General features: G+C 45.6%; 1 protein-coding gene across 1 annotated transcript; it reads left to right on the top strand.

Moving 5' to 3' along the window:
* Positions 1-12,341: 12,341 nt before the first annotated feature.
* Positions 12,342-13,346, top strand: LOC124690016 (caffeoylshikimate esterase-like). The gene has a single exon (XM_047223460.1). It carries the CDS (start codon positions 12,342-12,344, stop codon positions 13,344-13,346), a length of 1,005 nt encoding a protein of 334 aa, XP_047079416.1.
* Positions 13,347-20,360: the final 7,014 nt, after the last annotated feature.

Genomic DNA, 20,360 nt, shown 5'->3' with positions numbered 1-20,360 from the left:
CATGTTAGGCAGCTCACAAGATCCAACAATGAAGCACAATGAGGAGAAGACAACCATCTAGCTAGCGCTATGGACCCATAGTCCAGGGGTGAACTACTCACTCATCACTCCGGAGGCGACCATGGCGGTGAAGAGTCCTCCGGGAGATGAATCCCCTCTCCGGCAGGGTGCCGGAGGAGATCTCCAGAATCCCCCGAGATGGGATTGGCGGCGGCGGCGTCTCTGGAAGGTTTTCCGTATCGTGGTTCTTCGCATCGGGGGTTTCGCGACGGAGGCTTTAAGTAGGCGGAAGGGCAACGTGGGGGGCCACACGAGGGCCCCACACCACAGGTCGACGCGGCCAAGACTCCGGGCCGCGCCGCCCTATGGTGGCGGCCCCTCGTGGCCCCACTTCGACTCCTCTTCGGTCTTCCGGAAGCTTCGTGGCAAAATAGGACCCCGGGTTTTGATTTCGTCCAATTCCGAGAATATTTCGTTACTAGGATTTCTGAAACCAAAAACAGCGTAAAACGAAGAATCGGCTCTTCGGCATCTTGTTAATAGGTTAGTTCCGTAAAATGCACGAATATGACATAAAGTGTGCATAAAACATGTAGGTATCATCAATAATATGGCATGGAACATAAGAAATTATCGATACGTCGGAGACGTATCAGCATCCCTAAGCTTAGTTCCGCTCGTCCCGAGCAGTGTAAAATGATAACAAAGATAATTTCGAAGTGACATGCCATCATAACCTTGATCATACTATTTGTAAACATATGTAATGAATGCAGCGATCAAAACAATGGTAATGACATGAGTAAACAAGTGAATCATAAAGCAAAGACTTTTCATGAATAGTACTTCAAGACAAGCATCAATAAGTCTTGCATAAGAGTTAACTCATAAAGCAATAAATCAAAGTAAAGGTATTGAAGCAACACAAAGGAAGATTAAGTTTCAGCGGTTGCTTTCAACTTATAACATGTATATCTCATGGATAATTGTCAATATAGAGTAATATAACAAGTGCAATATGCAAGTATGTAGGAATCAATGCACAGCTCACACAAGTGTTTGCTTCTTGAGGTGGAGAGAGATAGGTGAACCGACTCAACATAAAAGTAAAAGAATGGTCCTTCAAAGAGGAAAGCATCGATTGCTATATTTGTGCTAGAGCTTTTATTTTGAAAACATGAAACAATTTTGTCAACGGTAGTAATAAAGCATATGAGTTATGAAAGTTATATCTTACAAGTTGCAAGCCTCATGCATAGTATACTAATAGTGCACGCACCTTGTCCTAATTAGCTTGGACTACCGGATCATCGCAATACACATGTTTTAACCAAGTGTCACAATGGGGTACCTCCATGCCGCCCGTACAAAGGTTCTAAGGAGAAAGCTCGCATTTTGGATTTCTCGCTTTTGATTATTCTCAACTTAGACATCCATACCGGGACAACATGGACAACGTGATAATGGACTCCTCTTTAATGCATAAGCATGTGGCAACAATTATTATTCTCATATGAGATTGAGGATATATGTCCAAAACTGAAACTTCCACCATGAATCATGGCTTTAGTTAGCGGCCCAATGTTCTTCTCTAACAATATGTATGATCCAACCATAAAGGTGGTAGATCTCTCTTACTTCAGACAAGACGGACATGCATAGCAACTCACATGATATTCAACAAATAATAGTTGATGGCGTCCCCAGGAACATGGTTATCGCACAACAAGCAACTTAATAAGAGATAAAGTGCATAAGTACATATTCAATACCACAATAGTTTTTAAGCTATTTGTCCCATGAGCTATATATTGCAAAGGTGAATGATGGAATTTTAAAGGTAGCACTCAAGCAATTTACTTTGGAATGGCGGATAAATACCATGTAGTAGGTAGGTATGGTGGACACAAATGGCATAGTGGTTGGCTCAAGTATTTTGGATGCATGAGAAGTATTCCCTCTCGATACAAGGTTTAGGCTAGCAAGGTTATTTGAAACAAACACAAGGATGAACGGTGCAGCAAAACTCACATAAAAGACATATTGTAAACATTATAAGACTCTACACCGTCTTCCTTGTTGTTCAAAACTCAATACTAGATGTTATCTAGACTCTAGAGAAACCAAATATGCAAACCAAATTAGCAAGCTCTAAGTGTTTCTTCATTAATGGGTGCAAAGTATATGATGCAAGAGCTTAAACATGAGCACAACAATTGCCAAGTATAAAATTATCCAAGACATTTTAGAATTACTACATGTAGTATTTTCCAATTCCAACCATATAACAATTTAACGAAGAAGAAACTTCGCCATGAATACTATGAGTAGAGCCTAAGGACATACTTGTCCATATGCTACAGCGTGAGCGTGTCTCTCTCCCACAAAGTGAATGCTAGGATCCATTTTATTCAAAACAAAAAACAAAAAACAAACCGACGCTCCAAGCAAAGTGCATAAGATGTGACGGAATAAAAATATAGTTTCGGGGGAGGAACCCGATAATGTTGTCGATGAAGAAGGGGATGCCTTGGGCATCCCCAAGCTTAGACGCTTGAGTCTTCTTAGAATATGCAGGGGTGAACCACCGGGGCATCCCCAAGCTTAGAGCTTTCACTCTCCTTGATCATATTGTATCATACTCCTCTCTTGATGCTTGAAAACTTCCTCCACACCATACTCGAAACAACTCATTAGAGGGTTAGTGCACAATAAAAATTAACATGTTCAGAGGTGACACAATCATTCTTAACACTTCTGGACATTGCATAAAGCTACTGGACATTAATGAATCAAAGAAATTCATCCAACATAGCAAAAGAGGCAATGCAAAATAAAAGGCAGAATCTGTCAAAACAGAATAGTCCGTAAATATGGATTTTATTAGGGCAACAGACTTGCTCAAATGAAAATTCCCAAATTGAATGAAAGTTGCGTACATATCTGAGGATCACTCACGTAAATTGGCTTAATTTTCTGAGTTACCTACAGAGAATTAGACCCAGATTCGTGACAAGCAAAGAAATCTGTTTCTGCGCAGTAATCCAAATCTAGTATTTACTTTACTATCAAAGACTTTACTTGGCACAACAAAACATAAAACTAAGATAAGGAGAGGTTGCTACAGTAGTAAACAACTTCCAAGACTCAAATATAAAACAAAAATACTGTAGTAAAAACATGGGTTGTCTCCCATAAGCGCTTTTCTTTAACGCCTTTCAGCCTAGGCGCGAAAGTGTAACTCAAGTAACATCAAGAGACGAAGCATCAACATCATAATTTGTTCTAATAATAGAATCATAAGGTAACTTCATTCTATTTCTAGGGAAGTGTTCCATACCTTTCTTGAGAGGAAATTGATATTTAATATTACCTTCCTTCATATCAATAGTAGAACCAACGGTTCGAAGAAAAGGTCTTCCCAATATAATGGGGCAAGATGCATTGCATTCAATATCCAAGACAACAAAATCAACGGGGACAAGGTTATTGTTAACCATAATATGAACATTATCAACTTTCCCCAAAGGTTTCTTTTTAGCATTATCAGCGAGATTAACATCCAGTATAACAGCTTTTCAATGGTGGCAAGTCAAGCATATCATAGATTTTCTTAGGCATAACAGAAATACTTGCACCAAGATCACATAAAGCATTATGATCAAAATCTTTGACCCTCATTTTAATGATGGGCTCCCAACCATCCTCTAGCTTTCTAGGAATAGAAGTTTCAAGTTTTAGTTTTTCTTCTCTAGCTTTTATGAGAGCATTTGTAATATGTTTTGTGAAAGCCAAGTTTACAACGCTAGCATTGGGACTCTTAGCAAGTTTTTGTAAGAACTTTATAACTTCAGAGATGTGGCAATCATCAAAATCTAAATCATTACAATCTAAAGCAATGGGATTATCATCCCCAAGGTTGGAAAAAATTTCAGCAGCTTTATCACAGTATGGTTTCAGCAGTTTTAGCAGTTTCAGGTAATTTTGCGCGCTTTGCACTAGGAGTAGAAACATTGCCAACACCAATTATTTTATTATTGATAGTAGGAGGTGCAGCAGCATGTGAAGAATTAGCATTGCTAGTGGTGGTAATAGTCCAAACTTTAGCTACATTTTTCTCTTTAGCTAGTTTTTCATTTTCTTCTCTATCCCACCTAGCACGCAGCTTCAGCCATTAATCTTATATTCTCATTAATTCTAACTTGGATGGCATTTGCTGTAGTAACAATTTTATTTTCAATATCCCTATTAGGCATAACTTTCGATTTCAAAAGATCAACATCGAGGCAAGACTATCAACCTTAGAAGCGAGAATATCAATTTTATTGAGCTTTTCCTCAACAGCATTTGTTAAAGGCAGCTTTGTGTACTAATAAATTCTTTAAGCATAGCTTCAAGTCCAGGGGGTGTATTCCTATTATTGTTGTAAGAATTCCCATAAGAATTAGCATAACCGTTACCATTATTATAAGGATATGGCCTATAGTTATTACTAGAATTGTTCCGATAAGCATTGTTGTTGAAATTATTATTTTTAATGAAGTTTACATCAACATGTTCTTCTTGGGCAACCAATGAAGCTAATGGAACATTATTAAGATCAACATTAGTCCTATCATTCACAAGCATGGACATAATAGCATCAACCTTAACATTCAAGGAAGAGGATTCTTCAACAGAATTTACCTTCTTACCTTGTGGAGCTCTTTCCGTGTGCCATTCAGAGTAATTAACCATCATATTATCAAGGAGCTTTGTTGCTTCACCAAGAGTGATGGACATAAAGGTACCTCCAGCAGCTGAATCCAATAAATTCCGTGAAGAAAATTTTTGTCCTGCATAGAAGGTTTGGATGATCATCCAAGTAGTCGATCCATGGGTTGGGCAATTTTTAACCAAAGATTTCATTCTTTCCCAAGCTTGAGCAACATGTTCATTATCCAATTGTTTAAAATTCATTATGCTACTCCTCAAAGATATAATTTTAGCAGGGGGATAATATCTACCAATAAAAGCATCCTTGCATTTAGTCCAGGAATCAATACTATTCTTAGGCAGAGATAGCAACCAATCTTTAGCTCTTCCTCTTAATGAGAAAGGAAACAATTTTAATTTTATAATGTCACCATCTACATCCTTATACTTTTGCATTTCACATAGTTCAACAAAATTATTGAGATGGGCAGCAAGCATCATCGAACTAACACCAGAAAATTGCTCTCTCATAACAAGATTCAAGAAAGCGTGTTTAATTTCAAAGAATTCTGCTGTAGTAGCAGGTGGAGCAATAGGTGTGCATAGGAAATCATTATTATTTGTGGTTGTGAAGTCACACAGCTTAGTATTTCCAGGGGTGGCCATTTTAGCAGTAGTAAATAAAGCGAACTAGATAAAGTAAATGCAAGTAAACTATTTTTTTTGTGTTTTCGATATAGCGTGCAAGACAAGAATAAAGTAAAGCTAGCAACTAAATTTTTTGTGTTTTGATATAATGCAGCAAACAAAGTAGTAAATAAAATAAAGCAAGACAAAAACAAAGTAAAGAGATTGAGAAGTGGAGACTCCCCTTGCAGCGTGTCTTGATCTCCCCGGCAACGGCGCCATAAAATATGCTTGATGGCGTGTATTTCACACGTTCGTTGGGAACCCCAAGAGGAAGGTATGATGCGCACAGCAGCAAGTTTTCCCTCGTAAAGAAACCAAGGTTTATCGAACCAGGAGGAGCCAAGAAGCACGTTGAAGGTTGATGGCGGCGGGATGTAGTGCGGCGCAACACCGAGATTCCGGCGCCAACGTGGAACCCGCACAACACAACCAAAGTACTTTGCCCCAACGAAACAGTGAGGTTGTCAATCTCACCGGCTTGCTCGTAACAAAGGATTAACCGTATTGTGTGGAAGATGATTGTTTGCAGAGAAAACAGTAAAACAAGTATTGCAGCAGATTTGTATTTCAGTATTAAAAGAAATGACCGGGGTCCACAGTTCACTAGAGGTGTCTCTCCCATAAGATAAAAGCATGTTGGGTGAACAAATTACAGTCGGGAAATTGACAAATAGAGAGGGCATAACAATGCACATACATGTCATGATAAGTACAGTGAGATTTAATTGGGCATTACGACAAAGTACATAGACCGCCATCCAACCGCATCTATGCCTAAAAAGTCCACCTTCAGAGTTATCATCCGAACCCCTTCCAAGTATTAAGTTGCAAAGCAACAGTACAATTGCATTAAGTATGGTGCGTAATGTAATCAACAACTACATCCTCGGACATAGCATCAATGTTTTATCCCTAGTGGCAACAAGACAACACAACCTTAGGGGTTTCGTCACTCCCCAGGTGTCAATGCGGCATGAACCCACTATCGAGCATAAATACTCCCTCTTGGAGTTACTAGCATCAACTTGGCCGTAGCCTCTACTAATAACGGAGAGCATGCAAGATCATAAACAACACATAGGTAATAACTTGATAATTAACATAACATGGTATTCTCTATCCATCGGATCCCGACACACACAACATATAGTATTACAGATAGATGATCTTGATCATGTTAGGCAGCTCACAAGATCCAACAATGAAGCACAATGAGGAGAAGACAACCATCTAGCTATCGCTATGGACCCATAGTCCAGGGGTGAACTACTCACTCATCACTCCGGGAGGCGACCATGGCGGTGAAGAGTCCTCCGGGAGATGAATCCCCTCTCCGGCAGGGTGCCGGAGGAGATCTCCGTAATCCCCGAGATGGGATTGGCGGCGGCGGCGTCTCCGGGAAGGTTTTCCGTATCGTGGTTCTTCGCATCGGGGTTTCGCGACGGAGGCTTTAAGTAGGCGGAAGGGCAACGTGGGGGCCACACGAGGGCCCCACACCACAGGTCGGCGCGGCCAAGACCCGGGCCGCGCCGCCCTATGGTGGCGGCCCCTCGTGGCCCCACTTCGACTCCTCTTCGGTCTTCCGAAGCTTCGTGGCAAAATAGGACCCCGGGTTTTGATTTCGTCCAATTCCGAGAATATTTCGTTACTAGGATTTCTGAAACCAAAAACAGCAGAAAACAACGAATCGGCTCTTCGGCATCTTGTTAATAGGTTAGTTCCGTAAAATGCACGAATATGACATAAAGTGTGCATAAAACATGTAGGTATCATCAATAATATGGCATGGAACATAAGAAATTATCGATACGTCGGAGACGTATCGTGCACGCGGAGACGAGGATGTATTCCCGTGTTCCCTTCCTTTGCAAGAAGGTACGTCACGTTTGGAGGAGTGGAGGTCCCACGAAGGATTCCCCGCGCCACGAAGGCTCACCCTATTCTCCGAACCACACCCACGAAGGATAATGGCCCTTTCATTATGGTTAGCTTTTCCTCCGCTCCGGAGATGGCAAGCTCCACAACCACTTCACAAGCTCCACGAAGGAGAAGCCCGGGCCTCTTCACAATCTTCTTGAAGAGATCACCGGAGCACCAACCGCCAAGCCAACTAGGAGGTCTTCCTCCAAGAGTAACAAGCTCACGGTCTCTCAATCGAACTAATCGTGGTGGAGAGCTCAACACTATGCAATGATGCAAACCAAGAACACTAGAGGTGTTCAAGTCCTTCACTCTCAAATCCCACCCAAGCAACAAATGCTAAGATGAGATTGGAGAGGAAGAACAATGGGGAAAGTCAACAAAAGACTCCAAGATCTAGATCCAAAGGGTTCCCCTCACTTAGAGGAGAATTTGATTGGTGGGGATTGTAGATATAGATCTCCTCTCTCAAATCCTCAAGAATGGGCAAGAATCATGGGAGGAATCAAGGGGGGAAGCAAGTTATTCAAATAGCAACAATGGAGGTGAAGAAGGGGAAGAACTAACTTGCTCAAGGTGGAAGAAAGGTCTATTTATAGATAGGAGCAAATAAAACCGTTGGGGGCAAAAAGACAAAAAGACTGCAGGAAAAAAGGGCCAGAAAATCGCCCCAGCCGGCGGCCCAGCCGGTCGACCGGAAATGGTGCTGAGGAGGCCGGTGGCCAGTCCGGTCGGGCCGGCCTGCCAGCCGGGCGGGGCGCATGGGCCGTGCGGAGGAGTCTGGCCCAGGCGGGGCGAGCCGGCTGCGCCCACCGCGCGTGGGCGGCGCGTAAGCGCGCGGGCCAGGGGAGGATCCAGTCGGGCCGGGGGGACGCTGGGCGGGCCGGTCATGGGCTAGAGGCCACTGGAGGCGGCCCGGATGGCACCAGCGCCGGACCCGGTCGCGGACCGGGTGGGCCGGTCGGCCGGCTGGCCCCTCCCCTTTTTCTCTTTTCCTTTTTATTCTTTTCACCTCTTTCCTTTTTCTTTAATAACTAATGCTCCCGAACTCCGATTCGCATGAAACCAATTTTGTTGGAAATATGGAGACTCCTCACAGAATATTTTAGATGATTTTAGAGAGGGAGTCTCCCACAGTCAAGAGACGGTGAAGACGTCCAAACTTGAAAACGCGATAGAAGATGCATGCGGATTCCGTTTTCGATGAACTTGGGCTTGTTGTAAAGCTAGCAACAAGCTCAAGAACCTCACACAGAGAAGCACCAAGAAGCAATAAGGATATGCAAATTATGAAAAGGATTGATCTACCTAAGACGATGTGATCAAGTTACTCAACAGAAAGCCCCTCTTAATAGTGCGGCTATCTATCCTATAATCCGGTCTCCCAACATCCACCTTGAGACCGGTAAAAGGAAAACCTAGCAAGGCCATACCTTTTCCTTGCGCATCCCGCTTGATCTTGATGATAACTCTTCAAGCTTCACTCAAGCCGGAATGCCACACTTGATCAATGTTGCTTCGTGAAGACTCACAAATGCTCCCCCATACACTATGATGGGAAAGCTCCATTGATGCACATCTTCACATGTCCATTATCACCAAATGGACGACAAGCTTCAAGCATGTGATCCACTCAAGATGCTCATCTTGAACTTGCCCAACTCAACCTTGTACCTTCTCATATTCTCATAAGATAGAGCATGGCTAATATTGAGTTCCACATAAGAACTCCATCTTCATTTCTTCTTCTTGATCATATCACATATATGTCTTCAAATCGATGATCTTGATGCCAATACACAAGGTGTATCTTTATCTTCATGGCATCCATACTTGAATCCAACACATGGAATACAAGAAGTACCTATGGAATATTCCTTCATATAAACTCAATGAAAACATTAGTCCATAGGGGTTGTCATTAATTACCAAAACCACACATAGGGGCAATGTACCCTTACAAAACTCCAGGGGCTTGCACACCCTATCCCAAGCAACTAGGCATTGTCCACCATTAGCGCGCTCCTTGCCGGCCTAAAAGAATCCACACAATCCTTTGTTCACCTCATCGAGAAGCCATCACGGGGCTTCCGAGATCAGGAGATGATGCACATGTCTTGCAGATATAACAGCCTTGACGAGGGTCAATCTCTCTGGCTTTATGATCATTCCCCTCTGTCAGGTCGGGAAAATTATGACCGTTGCGTATATCATTGGCTGCCATTGAGATTTTGTAAGCGTCCATAGAGACAACTGCAACCCCAGTTAGCGGATGGGCAACTCAGTGATGGGGCAATGCAGGATGTCGGCGACGAGTCTCATCTCCTCCTCTCCACATCGGATCAACGTGGCCGAAGTCTTCCTGAAGTTAACATGCAGTCCAGAAACCATGCTAAACATGTGTAGCAATTCTCTAACCACCACCAGATCAAGGGCTCGAGGTTTAGCAAAGACAACAACGTCACTGACATAGATGGAGAGCCTCTGGATGTGAGTGCAGTTATCGACCCGAGATAGCTCAGGCCCAAGTCGGTGGCTCTGCAGACAAGTAGCGTGAAGTACTCCATCGCGAGAACGAACAAATGTGGGGATAGTGGGTCTCCTTGGCGAAGGCCCGGAGCATGCACGATATTTTCTCCAGGTGCTCCATTAACCAGCACATGCGTGGATGCCGTGCGAAGCGCAATGGCAGTCCAACGCGGGAATCCGAGTTTGCGTAGCACATCAATGAGAAAAGCCCGGGAGAGGGAGTCCAAAGCGCGAGAGATATCGAGTTTCAAAAGGACACCCACCTCCATTCAGCAGTTGATCTTCCTAGCCATCTGACGAACAATGATAAAATTTGCATGCCGATGTCCTCCCTTATTGAATGCAGACTGATTCCTGCTGACAAGAAGCTCCATATTGGGTCTCAACCTATTGGCAAGGAGCTTGGTGCAAACCTTGGCAAATTGTGTACAAGACTAATTGGCCTACAGTCACCCACTTCAGTCGCTTCATGTTTCTTGGGCTGATGTCGCCCACATGCAACTTGCAGATTGCTTCCATAAGCTCAGGTTTGATAATTGGCGAGGCACGCTGGTAAAACGCTCCAATGAATCTATCTGGCCCCGGCGTATGGTCAGAAGGCAATTCTCTAATGACGCCCCAAACCTCTTCCTCCGTGAAAATGTTTCCCAGATCAACAAGATCATCTGACCTGTCCGGCATCCCCAGATCCTCAAGATCAAGGGTGCAATCTCTTGTGTGGATCGTGCCAAGAAGATCCCTGTAAGCCTCAAAAAAGATTTTCCCCTTGCGCTCCGGATCAGTAACCAACTCATCGCCTTGGCGAATGGCAGGGATGAAATTCTTGACGCGCCGCCCATTCGGCACTGTGTGGAACAACTTCGAGTTCGCATCCCCATCCTTGAGCCAACACATCCTAGATCTCTGGCGGTCCATGGTTCTAGAGAGGATAGGCCTAAGACCGATAGTTTTAGGGCTTTTTCTTAGCCACCACTCCTCTAGGGACAAACCTCGCGTGCCCTGGGCCGCATCAAACCGGTGGATCAGAATGTTTGCCATGGCAATGTGAAGTTGAGGTTTCCCACCCTCATGTCTCCCCACGACTGCAGAAACGTTGCCAAGTTCCGGTAACAGGCATCAAGTTGTTAAGTAGTTGACTTTCAATCTTGTTGCAGCTTTAAAAACCTGAATAAGATCCTTTAGAGCCAATAATTGGTGTGGACAAGCTTGTAGCACAAGAAGTGTCGTCAACGTACTAGACAATCGGAAATTCAGTTCCAGACATCAGCAATGGAGGGGTTAGGGCATGAGCAATGGAGGTAGCTGTCCAACTAGGCTTGGATAAAACTTTTGACATATGCATGCCATGTTATGGTCCCATTAGTATGTCTTTCTCTCAAAAGCTGATTTGGTTTTCCTCTTCCTCTCTCACATTTCCACTCGGTTTTCACTTTATGGCTGAAGAGGTTGCCTCCTAACGAAGAGGCTGCCTCCTTATCCGAACCTAATTTGGATCACCCGAACCAAGATAAAACTGCGAGGCAACACCCCTAGAGCTATGCATTGGCCATGCCCTTAGTACCCCTACATCGACAAGCTAATAACCATTGTTTGAAGTAGGTTAGGTGTTGCCACAAATAGAATACGTGAAAAGGGATCGCATTGCCACACCCCTCCACGACACTAGAATATCCGCTTGTTAATAGCCCGCTATATTGCTATTATTGTTATGGGTATTACTAATTCTCAGTCAAATGAGTTAACTTTGATTTTATTCAAGTGATGTTATCAAATTTTAGTTGCAGCCCACGTCGAAATTCAATGACTAGCATGAATCACTAAGCAAATCTAACGGTCTAGGTATTTTTCCTTGTTGCAACATAACTTGCAACTGAAAAAAATTAGTTGCAGCTTAATTTGCAACTCATAAGCGCAAAAGTGGCGATGCAAATCTAATAGTGTTGAACTCGACCGAGAGGTAAGTTAATTCTCATTTAGCTGAGAATTAGCAAAACCGTATTATTAACGTAAACACACTCCAACCCATCCACCTTATATCCCTCAACCAAACAGAAGAAGGATGGTCCCATCCCATCCACGAAAACATGGATGATCATTTAATACCTATGAAGCCACACATATTTTTTCATGGATTTCAGTTGCAAGTGAGCAAGGTTGCAACTATAAAAATATATTCAAACTGCTTCGTAATTCGTGCTAACGGTGGGTTGCAAATAGATTGCAACTGAGATTGATATTCGATGAGATCATTCTACTAATCACACCTGTAAATTTTTTTTACCATGCATAAACCAAAATGATAGGCAAGCCACCAACCAATATGGGGGCATGTTTCCCACTACTCATCATGCTCTGACGCCAGCTACCATACGGAGGCCGGGATGTATATACCCCATGTAGCGTCAACGGCTCTTCTCTGGCATAAATAAAGCCGGTCATCACATCTCCATTTCCGTTGGATTTTCGCAACTCCTCCGTGACACGCCGCGGCCTCTCGGATAGCGGCGATGGCGTCAACCGGTGTCCCGTCTCCGGCGACAAAGTACTTCTGGGGAGACTCCCCGGAGCCTGACGAGTACTACGCCTCGCTGGGGCTCCGCCACAGCGAGTCCTACTACCAGTCCCCCTGCGGCCGCCTCTTCACCCAATCCTTCCACCCGCTCTCGGCCGCGCACGACGGCGATGTGAAGGGTGTTGTGTTCATGACGCACGGATACGGCACCGACTCCTCCTGGCTCTTCCAGTACATCGCCATCAGCTACGCACAGTGGGGGTACGCCGTGTTCTGCGCCGACGTCCTCGGCCACGGCCGCTCCGACGGAATCCACGGCTACGTCGGCGACATGGAATCCGTCGCCAAGGCGTCCCTCTCCTTCTTCCTATCCATCCGGAAGACCGCCGCCTACGCTCCGATCCCTGCCTTCCTGCTAGGCGAGTCCATGGGCGGCGCCGCCACGCTGCTCATGTACCTCCGCTCCCCGCCGGATGCCGGGTGGACGGGGCTCATCTTCTTGGCGCCGCTGTTCGTCATCCCGGAGGAGATGCACCCGTCCCGCGTGCGACTATTCCTCTACGGCCTCCTCCTCGGGTTCGCCGACACCTGGGCCGTGCTGCCGGACAACAATATTGGCGGCAAGGCCATCCGGGACCCGGAGAAGCTGAAGGTGGCCGGCTCGAACCCGAGGCGATATTGCGGCGCTCCGAGGGTGGGCACGATGCGGGAGCTGGCCCGCCTCACGGAACTGCTCCAGGAGAGCTTCGGGGAGGTGACGGCGCCGTTCCTGGCTGTGCACGGAACCGGCGACGTGGTCACCGCGCCGGAGGGGTCCAAGAAGCTGTACGAGCGCGCGCCCAGCGAGGACAAGTCGCTCATCCTGTACGACGGAATGTGCCACGAGCTCATCACGGGGGAGTCGGACGAGAACAGAGACCGCGTGCTCGCCGACTTGCGCGCATGGATCGACGAGCGCGTCCGCCGCTACGGCAACGCCGCCGTCAGCACGCCGGCCTAGAACGGCAACACCAAGGAAGTGGCGATGGCCCGACGTAATCTCTGCGCATTTTCCCTTTCTTTCTTTCCTTCGTCTACAGTTCAGTGGAGATGATATTATTTGGGTTCCATTTGCCCTTAATGCTCTGAATTCTGAAACTTCTTTTTCGTGAGAGATTAAAGATCTGAATCTGACTATAACAGCAATAGTTCGATTAATATTGCTTTCCCATCATTTTTGTTGAGCATTCTCAGCCCTTTGGCGCCGTTGCAAGAGGAACAGTTGCGTTTACCATTTTTGTTTTCTGACAAATTGCCTCCCAAAATTAACAAATGTTCCGATTTCATCAAGTTATAAGATGCTAAGAGCATCTTTAGCAGAGTCCGTAAAAAAGCGAACTGGAAACGTGGAGTTCAGTTAACCGAACTTGTATATTCGGATCGTAAAATGGCTGGCGCAGAACAGAGTCCGTAAACCAAAACTGTAAAACAGTCGTTTTTACAGATGTTCCGATTTCATCAAGTTATAAGATGCTAAGAGCATCTCTAGCAGAGCCCGTAAAAAAGAGAACTGGAAACGTGGAGTTCGGTTCACCGAACTTGTATATTTGGGTCGTAAAATGGCTGGCGTAGAACAGAGCCCATAAACCAAAACTGTAAAACAAATGACACAATCAAATTGCAAACAATTCATGCATAGTTCATAGTGCAGACAAATGACAAATCATAGCAAATAGTTCACCATCTCCTGTCACCGCCGGCATCAAACCGAGGTTGGCCCGCTGTGACCATCATCGCCGCCACCTCCATGAGTCACCGAGCCACCACCAGTTGCCTCTTCACGAGCTAGTCTTCGTCTTGTCGTGATCTCCGCCGAGGCCTCCTTCCACCACTCAGTTGTTGCTCATTCATGTCCATGGTGTTCATCATCACGATCTCCCTCTCTTCGGCCAATAGTTGTTTCATTGCTTTGGTCTTCTTCACATTGATTCTCATCTCATCCAACTTGGTTTTGTTCCTTGCTTCCTCTCGGTTGGCTTCAACCTTGGCAAGGTTCACCTCCTTCTTCCTCTCGATGATGACAAGCTTGGTGTCCAAAGTCTTGGCCACTATCACCTCCTTGGACTTCATCATTTGATTAAACTTGTCCCTCAACAATGCAGCCTCCTCCTCGAGCTTGAGCCTCTCCTTGGCCTTCTTGTTTCCCTCCGGCTAGCTTGTCAGCATTCCGGTCCTCCTTCTCGTCCTCGGTGTCGTTGAGCGCAACCATTGCAGCTTTCTTGGGTGCTACTTCTTCGTCCCTCAATTGTCACTTGGGGAGGTGTTGAAGCACATCAAAGCAATGACGCATGGTGAAGCTCTTGCCCATGCTGCCAACCATGTCTTTGTACCTCGCATTGGCAATGCGGTCCTACATTTGCAAAACCAAACAACAAATCGTCAATATATCACCAAAGCGAAACTAGAATTGTACAAACCAAATATGCACTCACATATTCATCCACAGTTGCGTCGCTAGGAGGATCAGACACCACTTGGTTCATTATTGCTGCCCACCGGCTGCAGGCCCGTTTGATCGCGTCCCAACGTCCTTGGAGGGATCGGTACGTGCGATCGATAGGATGGCGATTGCGCGGCATCAGTTTATAGAATTTGTCCCCGATGCGTTGCCAGTATCGCTTCCCTGTTTGATCGGTGTCGAAGACTGCATCCATGCCCACGGCGGCCCAAGCTCGGCACAAGGTGGCGTCTTCAATTTTCGTTTTTGTTGTTCGCCTGTCTCTTCTTCCTATTTCCATCGGCCTCCACCTCGACCACACCCTCGTCCCCTTCATCTTCTTCCCCTTTGTCCCCTTCTTCCCCTTCATCCGCGTCGTCCTCGTCTCCGCCCATCCCACCGTCGAACGGAGGGAGTGGGTTAATGTTCACCTCGTCCAACATCTCCATGTACGAGGTGTTCTCGTTCCTAACAGTACGTGGCCTAAATATCTACTTGCAATGAAAAACTGAGGAAGATTTGATGTGTACCTTGTTGACCCGTCGTTGAGCACGTCCTGAGCGACGTTCGCGGTGGCTTCCGGTGGCGGCGGCGGCATTGGCGGGGGGGGGAATGGAGGTGGGGCGCCACGGCTCGTCGCCGCCTTCACTTTCGTCCTTTTGGGCGCCGAATTCTTCGGTCTGGCACGGGATGCCTTCGGCTTCGTTGCCACCGCCGGGACATCACCGGCGGCCGCGGTGGCACCGGCTTGCGTTAGCACATGCGTTCCCGCGCGCCGCCGCTTCACCACGCTCGTCGACGAGACCGTGGTAGCTACCTCCGCGGGGGTCGCAGGGGTCACCGGGGTGGTTGGTGGAGCAGTGGAAGCTCCGGCGACCGCGGGAGATGGTGGCGGCGCCTGCGAGCTAGCAACGGCGGCCGGCTGGGTCGATTCGAGACTCATCGTGAAGAAATCGGACGACGACGGCGCAGAGGAAGCTGAGGGCGCGCAGATCGGCAGCGGCGGTTGGGAGGAGCTGAAATTTCCCTCGTGCGCAAACTAGGGATTGTGTTCGGGCTGCGTTCGGTTCGCTCCGTCGGCCGAGTATGGGTTTCGGTCTCGGTCCGAATTTTTTTTTTCCAGTTTCGGCTCGTTTACGGTTACTGATCGGCGCCATTTTTCGGTTTTGAGCCTTTTACGGGCTCTGCTAGAGATGCTCTAAGACACGGTGCTCGGAGTAATCGTTGCTAGAGATATTTACGAATTTCTCGTCATTTTGGTTGTTGTCTATCTTAGACACCAGTTGATTGATGAGTGCTCCCAATTCATGATTTGTTTTTGTGAGCTTAGTGTTGGAGTATCGTGCTTGGACTTTAAAGTTCGTTCGGGTCACCTTGTGATCTCTTGTGTTAGCTAGAGTGGGTATAGCTCTGTTATTCGAATCGTTGTTAGGTTTGGCTTCGTGTGTGCAGTTTGTGTGGACAGTGGACTTGACCTAGTTTTCGTAGGATTTTGCTCAATTTTTTTCTAAAAAATAGATATTATTTTCTTAATTAATAGGCAAGGTAATTTTTTTTACCTCCGTAATAAAAGAAAAAACGCAACACGAGTTTCAGATCCGATCCAACTACCGACTAGCCGATCATATGCCAAGTCTTCGGCGATTCAGAATTTCAGATCAGAAGAGAAATAAATAAATCACGAGCTCACCGCATGATTTTGTTCCAATTGGCAGCAAACAGAAAACATAAATAAAACCATAACGATTTGTACGATCAGGGCGGCCGGGGCGTTGACCTCTTAACGGCAACGTCTAGAAGCATCCCTAGCGGTAGGACACTCTTTATACTAGTCACAATGCATAATATTATATATAAAAGTATCATGTATAATAATATTACATGTTATTATATCCACGATGCATGATACTAGTATCATGATCTTTTTATATTAATTGATTTGTAGAATCTCAATGCAGATCTATGTACAATATGCATTTGATATTAAATTTTCTAATATACTACATGCTACGATACTACTACAATCCTCTCTCTCATCTTTAATTGCGCTACCACATCAGTTTTTTTTTGCATGCATGAGATGCATGATACTACCTATGATACTCTCATAGTCCCATTGTAGGTAGTCTTAGAGCATCTCCACCGTGGAATTTAAATAGACACCGCGTCGGTAATGCTCTATCGAGGGAGTCAGCACCTGCTCCTTAATTTGGGGAGAGGTTGCACTGATTCCCCATAAGAATCTCAAAAAAACTTTAAATAAGTAAATATATATATATAATAAACTTTTAAATTTCATTCAAATTTAGGATTATTTACAAAAGTTTGAATGAAACTTGAACTAGACTATACTAAAATAAACCCTAATCTACTCATCGTCGGTTAGGGCATGCGACGGACTTGCCTCGTCGTCGCTCTCCCCCTTTGTCGCCGCTAGACGCGCCCGCCTCTCCTCCCTTGCTTCGCGCGTCTGGCGGTGCAGCATGGCCGCCAGCGATGCCGGAGCTTGCCGGCGGCGCTGCGCCCTTAGCGCTGCCTGCCACTGGCGAGACTCCTGATTTTTGGCGAGGCCTCGCCGGCTCGCTTGCTCGCGGGCGGTTGCCTCGGCCTGGCGTTGAGCGTTGAGCTCAAGAATCCTCTGTCGCTCGGCCTCCATAAGGAGGCAACCTGCCTCCTCCGTGGCCGTCCGCTAGCACGAGATTTCAATGACGTGCTCGAAGTGGGCGTTGTTGATATACTCTACCTCTCCCTCTGCGTGTTGAGGAGCCCAAGATCGCCGCCTGCTCCGGGTTGCCGTGGAACGACTCCTCATTGCCCCACGGCGCCCCTTCCTCCGCCGCCTCGGCATCTGCTTCTGCTTCAAACGCCTTGTTCCATTCATCGAACTAGAAGTCGTCGGAGTCATCGAAGTTGAAGTTCGGTAACTCAGACTCGGCGCCGGGCTACGGCGGGGCCATAGGCTCTGGCTGCGGTGGTGGTTGCAGCGCCCCTGGTGGCGTGCGGCCGCTCCGGCTTAGGTTCGAGTATGTGGTCGCCTGCCGGCGCGCATTGTTGTGGAGAGGCGAGTTCGAGGAGGGTGAGGAGCCAAGCGGTGGTGGAGAGGCTAGTGTGGCGGAGCATAGAAGAAGGGCGGTGGAGAGGCTAGTGCAATGGAGGTGAGCGAAGAGGGTGCACGAAATAGGCGGTGGCGACCAAAGCGTCGCATTTACGACGGCGTCTATGCGTGGAGAACCAGTGGCTTCATTAATTACAACCTGCCGTACATCATACGAGACATCGTATTTAAGGATGGATCCAGCGGTAGAGTCCCCGACATGCCGGTCCCACCCTTAGAATCTGATGTGGCATTGTGCGCTGGCGCGCCCATTCGGCACCTCGTGCAAAGGGGGCGGTACGGGGTTACCGACGATTGTATTAGGTTGTAATCATACCTCTGATGCAGGTATGATTATTTATGGTTCCAATATTACTCCGTCATGTGTTTTATGGAAGTGTGAAATCGTGGCGATATGCGATATGCCTTGAAGCGGTGGTCGGCGCCCGCCGGCATGGAGAGATCGATTGTGAGACTGTGATCCGTTCAGGAGTTGCAACTTGATAAGAAGCCATGGGTTGATTGATCAAAACTGTCTTTTCTAATTTTATTGATAATTTCCTTTTTCCATCAAGAATAATTATGTTAGAACTGCTCTATGTGATTTGGGAGCAGGAGTTAGTGTTATGCCTTTTTCTCTTTACAAGAGACTTTATTTAGATAAGTTGATACCAACTGATATATCTTTGCAAATGGCTGATAAATCTACTGCTGTTCCTATTGGTATATGTGAGGATGTTCCTGTTCAAGTTGCTAATAATTGCTTAATATTAACTGATTTTGTTGTGTTGGAAATGCCTGAAGATGATAATATGTCTATTATTCTTGGAAGACATTTTCTTAACACTGCAGGGGCTGTTATTGATTGCAATAAAGGAAAAGTTACCTTCAATGTTGATGACAAAGAACATACTGTTTATTTTCCCAAGAGGATTGATAAAGTATATGGAGTTAATACAATTTCTAATTTGAGAACTATCAAAGTGGGAGTTATTGATTGTCCTATATATGAGCCTAAACAAGGATATCAAAATATTATGATTGGGTCCATATCAACACAATATAAGGTAACATGATTGATTTGAGGTTTATTTCTTCTTATGTCATGTAAAATTTATTTGGTGGCAAAACTTGATCAACCTTGTTAACAAGTACATATTAAATGCATGGAAGAGCTAAACAACATTTCTTTCTTTCTCCACACTTGTTTACTTTCTGTAGTACTACTTGTTTGCAAGATACTTTAGTTGTTTAAAATTTTGAAAATCTTTTTCTGCCCTAAAATAGTTATTTTAACACCCAAAAATGTGCATTTTTCGAAGTTTTCAAAAATTTACAAAAATTATACCACTGGTCCTAGTTTTAAATTTGCAACCTGGGAGTGCCTGGGGCTGACCAGTGGGGCACCCCAGGGCTGCACCCCATGTGCCGGCGCGGCCAGCATGGGGGGCGGGCCACCCTGTGGGGAGGGCCCCACCTGGCCCTCCACTCACTCATCCACCTACCACTCCACTCTCTTTCACGGGAAAACACACCACCATTGTTCAAACCCGAGTTTCTTGCTATTCTTGCTCGAGATTTTCGATCTCCTTGCTCAGCCCATCTTTGCTCCTGAGATTTGGAGCATTTGTTCTCCGGTATGTGACTCCTCCGATTATCCAAATAGAATTTTGTTTAGTTGAGTATATATTGAGTATTTTGCTGCTGTAGGTGACATGTTAAGTGAGTTTGCATGCTTGTTCTAAGTTGTAAAAATTAGTTTTGATGCATGTTTAGTACTCTATCGAGTTCCTATAGTAGTCTCCCTCATTTATATGTCTCAAAATCAACTTTTATAATGATTGTTGAAAAATTTCAGAAAATGGAGTGGAATAGACACCAACTCAACCAACATGAATTGGAGGTGCATGAAGTTATGAGAGTCCACCGTGAAGAGGGGGTATTCCCCTCCTACTACCCATGCACCGATTTCATGAAGAGTGCAGGAATTTTTCAGGATGTTCAAATAATGCAGGGTTGGAAGATTTTGTTGTTGGTGAACCTTACCAATATGCAAAACTAACCATGTCAGTGGTGCATGATTTTGAATTCCATTGGTCCCAACCTAACCCCATGGTTCGATATAAAATCTACAATAAAACTATCAACTTGCCATTTGATGATTTTTGTGCAGCTATTAAAGTGCCACAGTGGGGATCATGTGAGAAGATTAGGGGGCTGCCACGGAAACTCTTGAATCTGTACGAGATGATCTGTCAAGGGAGAGGCTTCTCGGATGAGAGTGGTAAAATTTGTAGTATTCAACTCTCATCTATTCGCTATTTTGCTTACTTTATCACCAAGTGCGTTCTTGCTAGGAAGAATGCGAATAAGTTATCCATCCATGACTTGGTTTTCCTAGCTGTTGCATTGCAACGTGATAGAACTTATAATTTGGGTGCTTT

Source organism: Lolium rigidum, chromosome 2, assembly GCF_022539505.1.
Source record: "Lolium rigidum isolate FL_2022 chromosome 2, APGP_CSIRO_Lrig_0.1, whole genome shotgun sequence".
Taxonomy (NCBI): domain Eukaryota; kingdom Viridiplantae; phylum Streptophyta; class Magnoliopsida; order Poales; family Poaceae; genus Lolium; species Lolium rigidum.
Note: the sequence above shows the minus strand (reverse complement) of the source record. Positions and strands in the feature narration are given on the sequence as shown.

Bases quoted from the DNA above. Each gene is read 5' to 3' on its own strand.
- LOC124690016 (XM_047223460.1), top strand. From the start codon at position 12,342: ATGGCGTCAACCGGTGTCCCGTCTCCGGCGACAAAGTACTTCTGGGGA.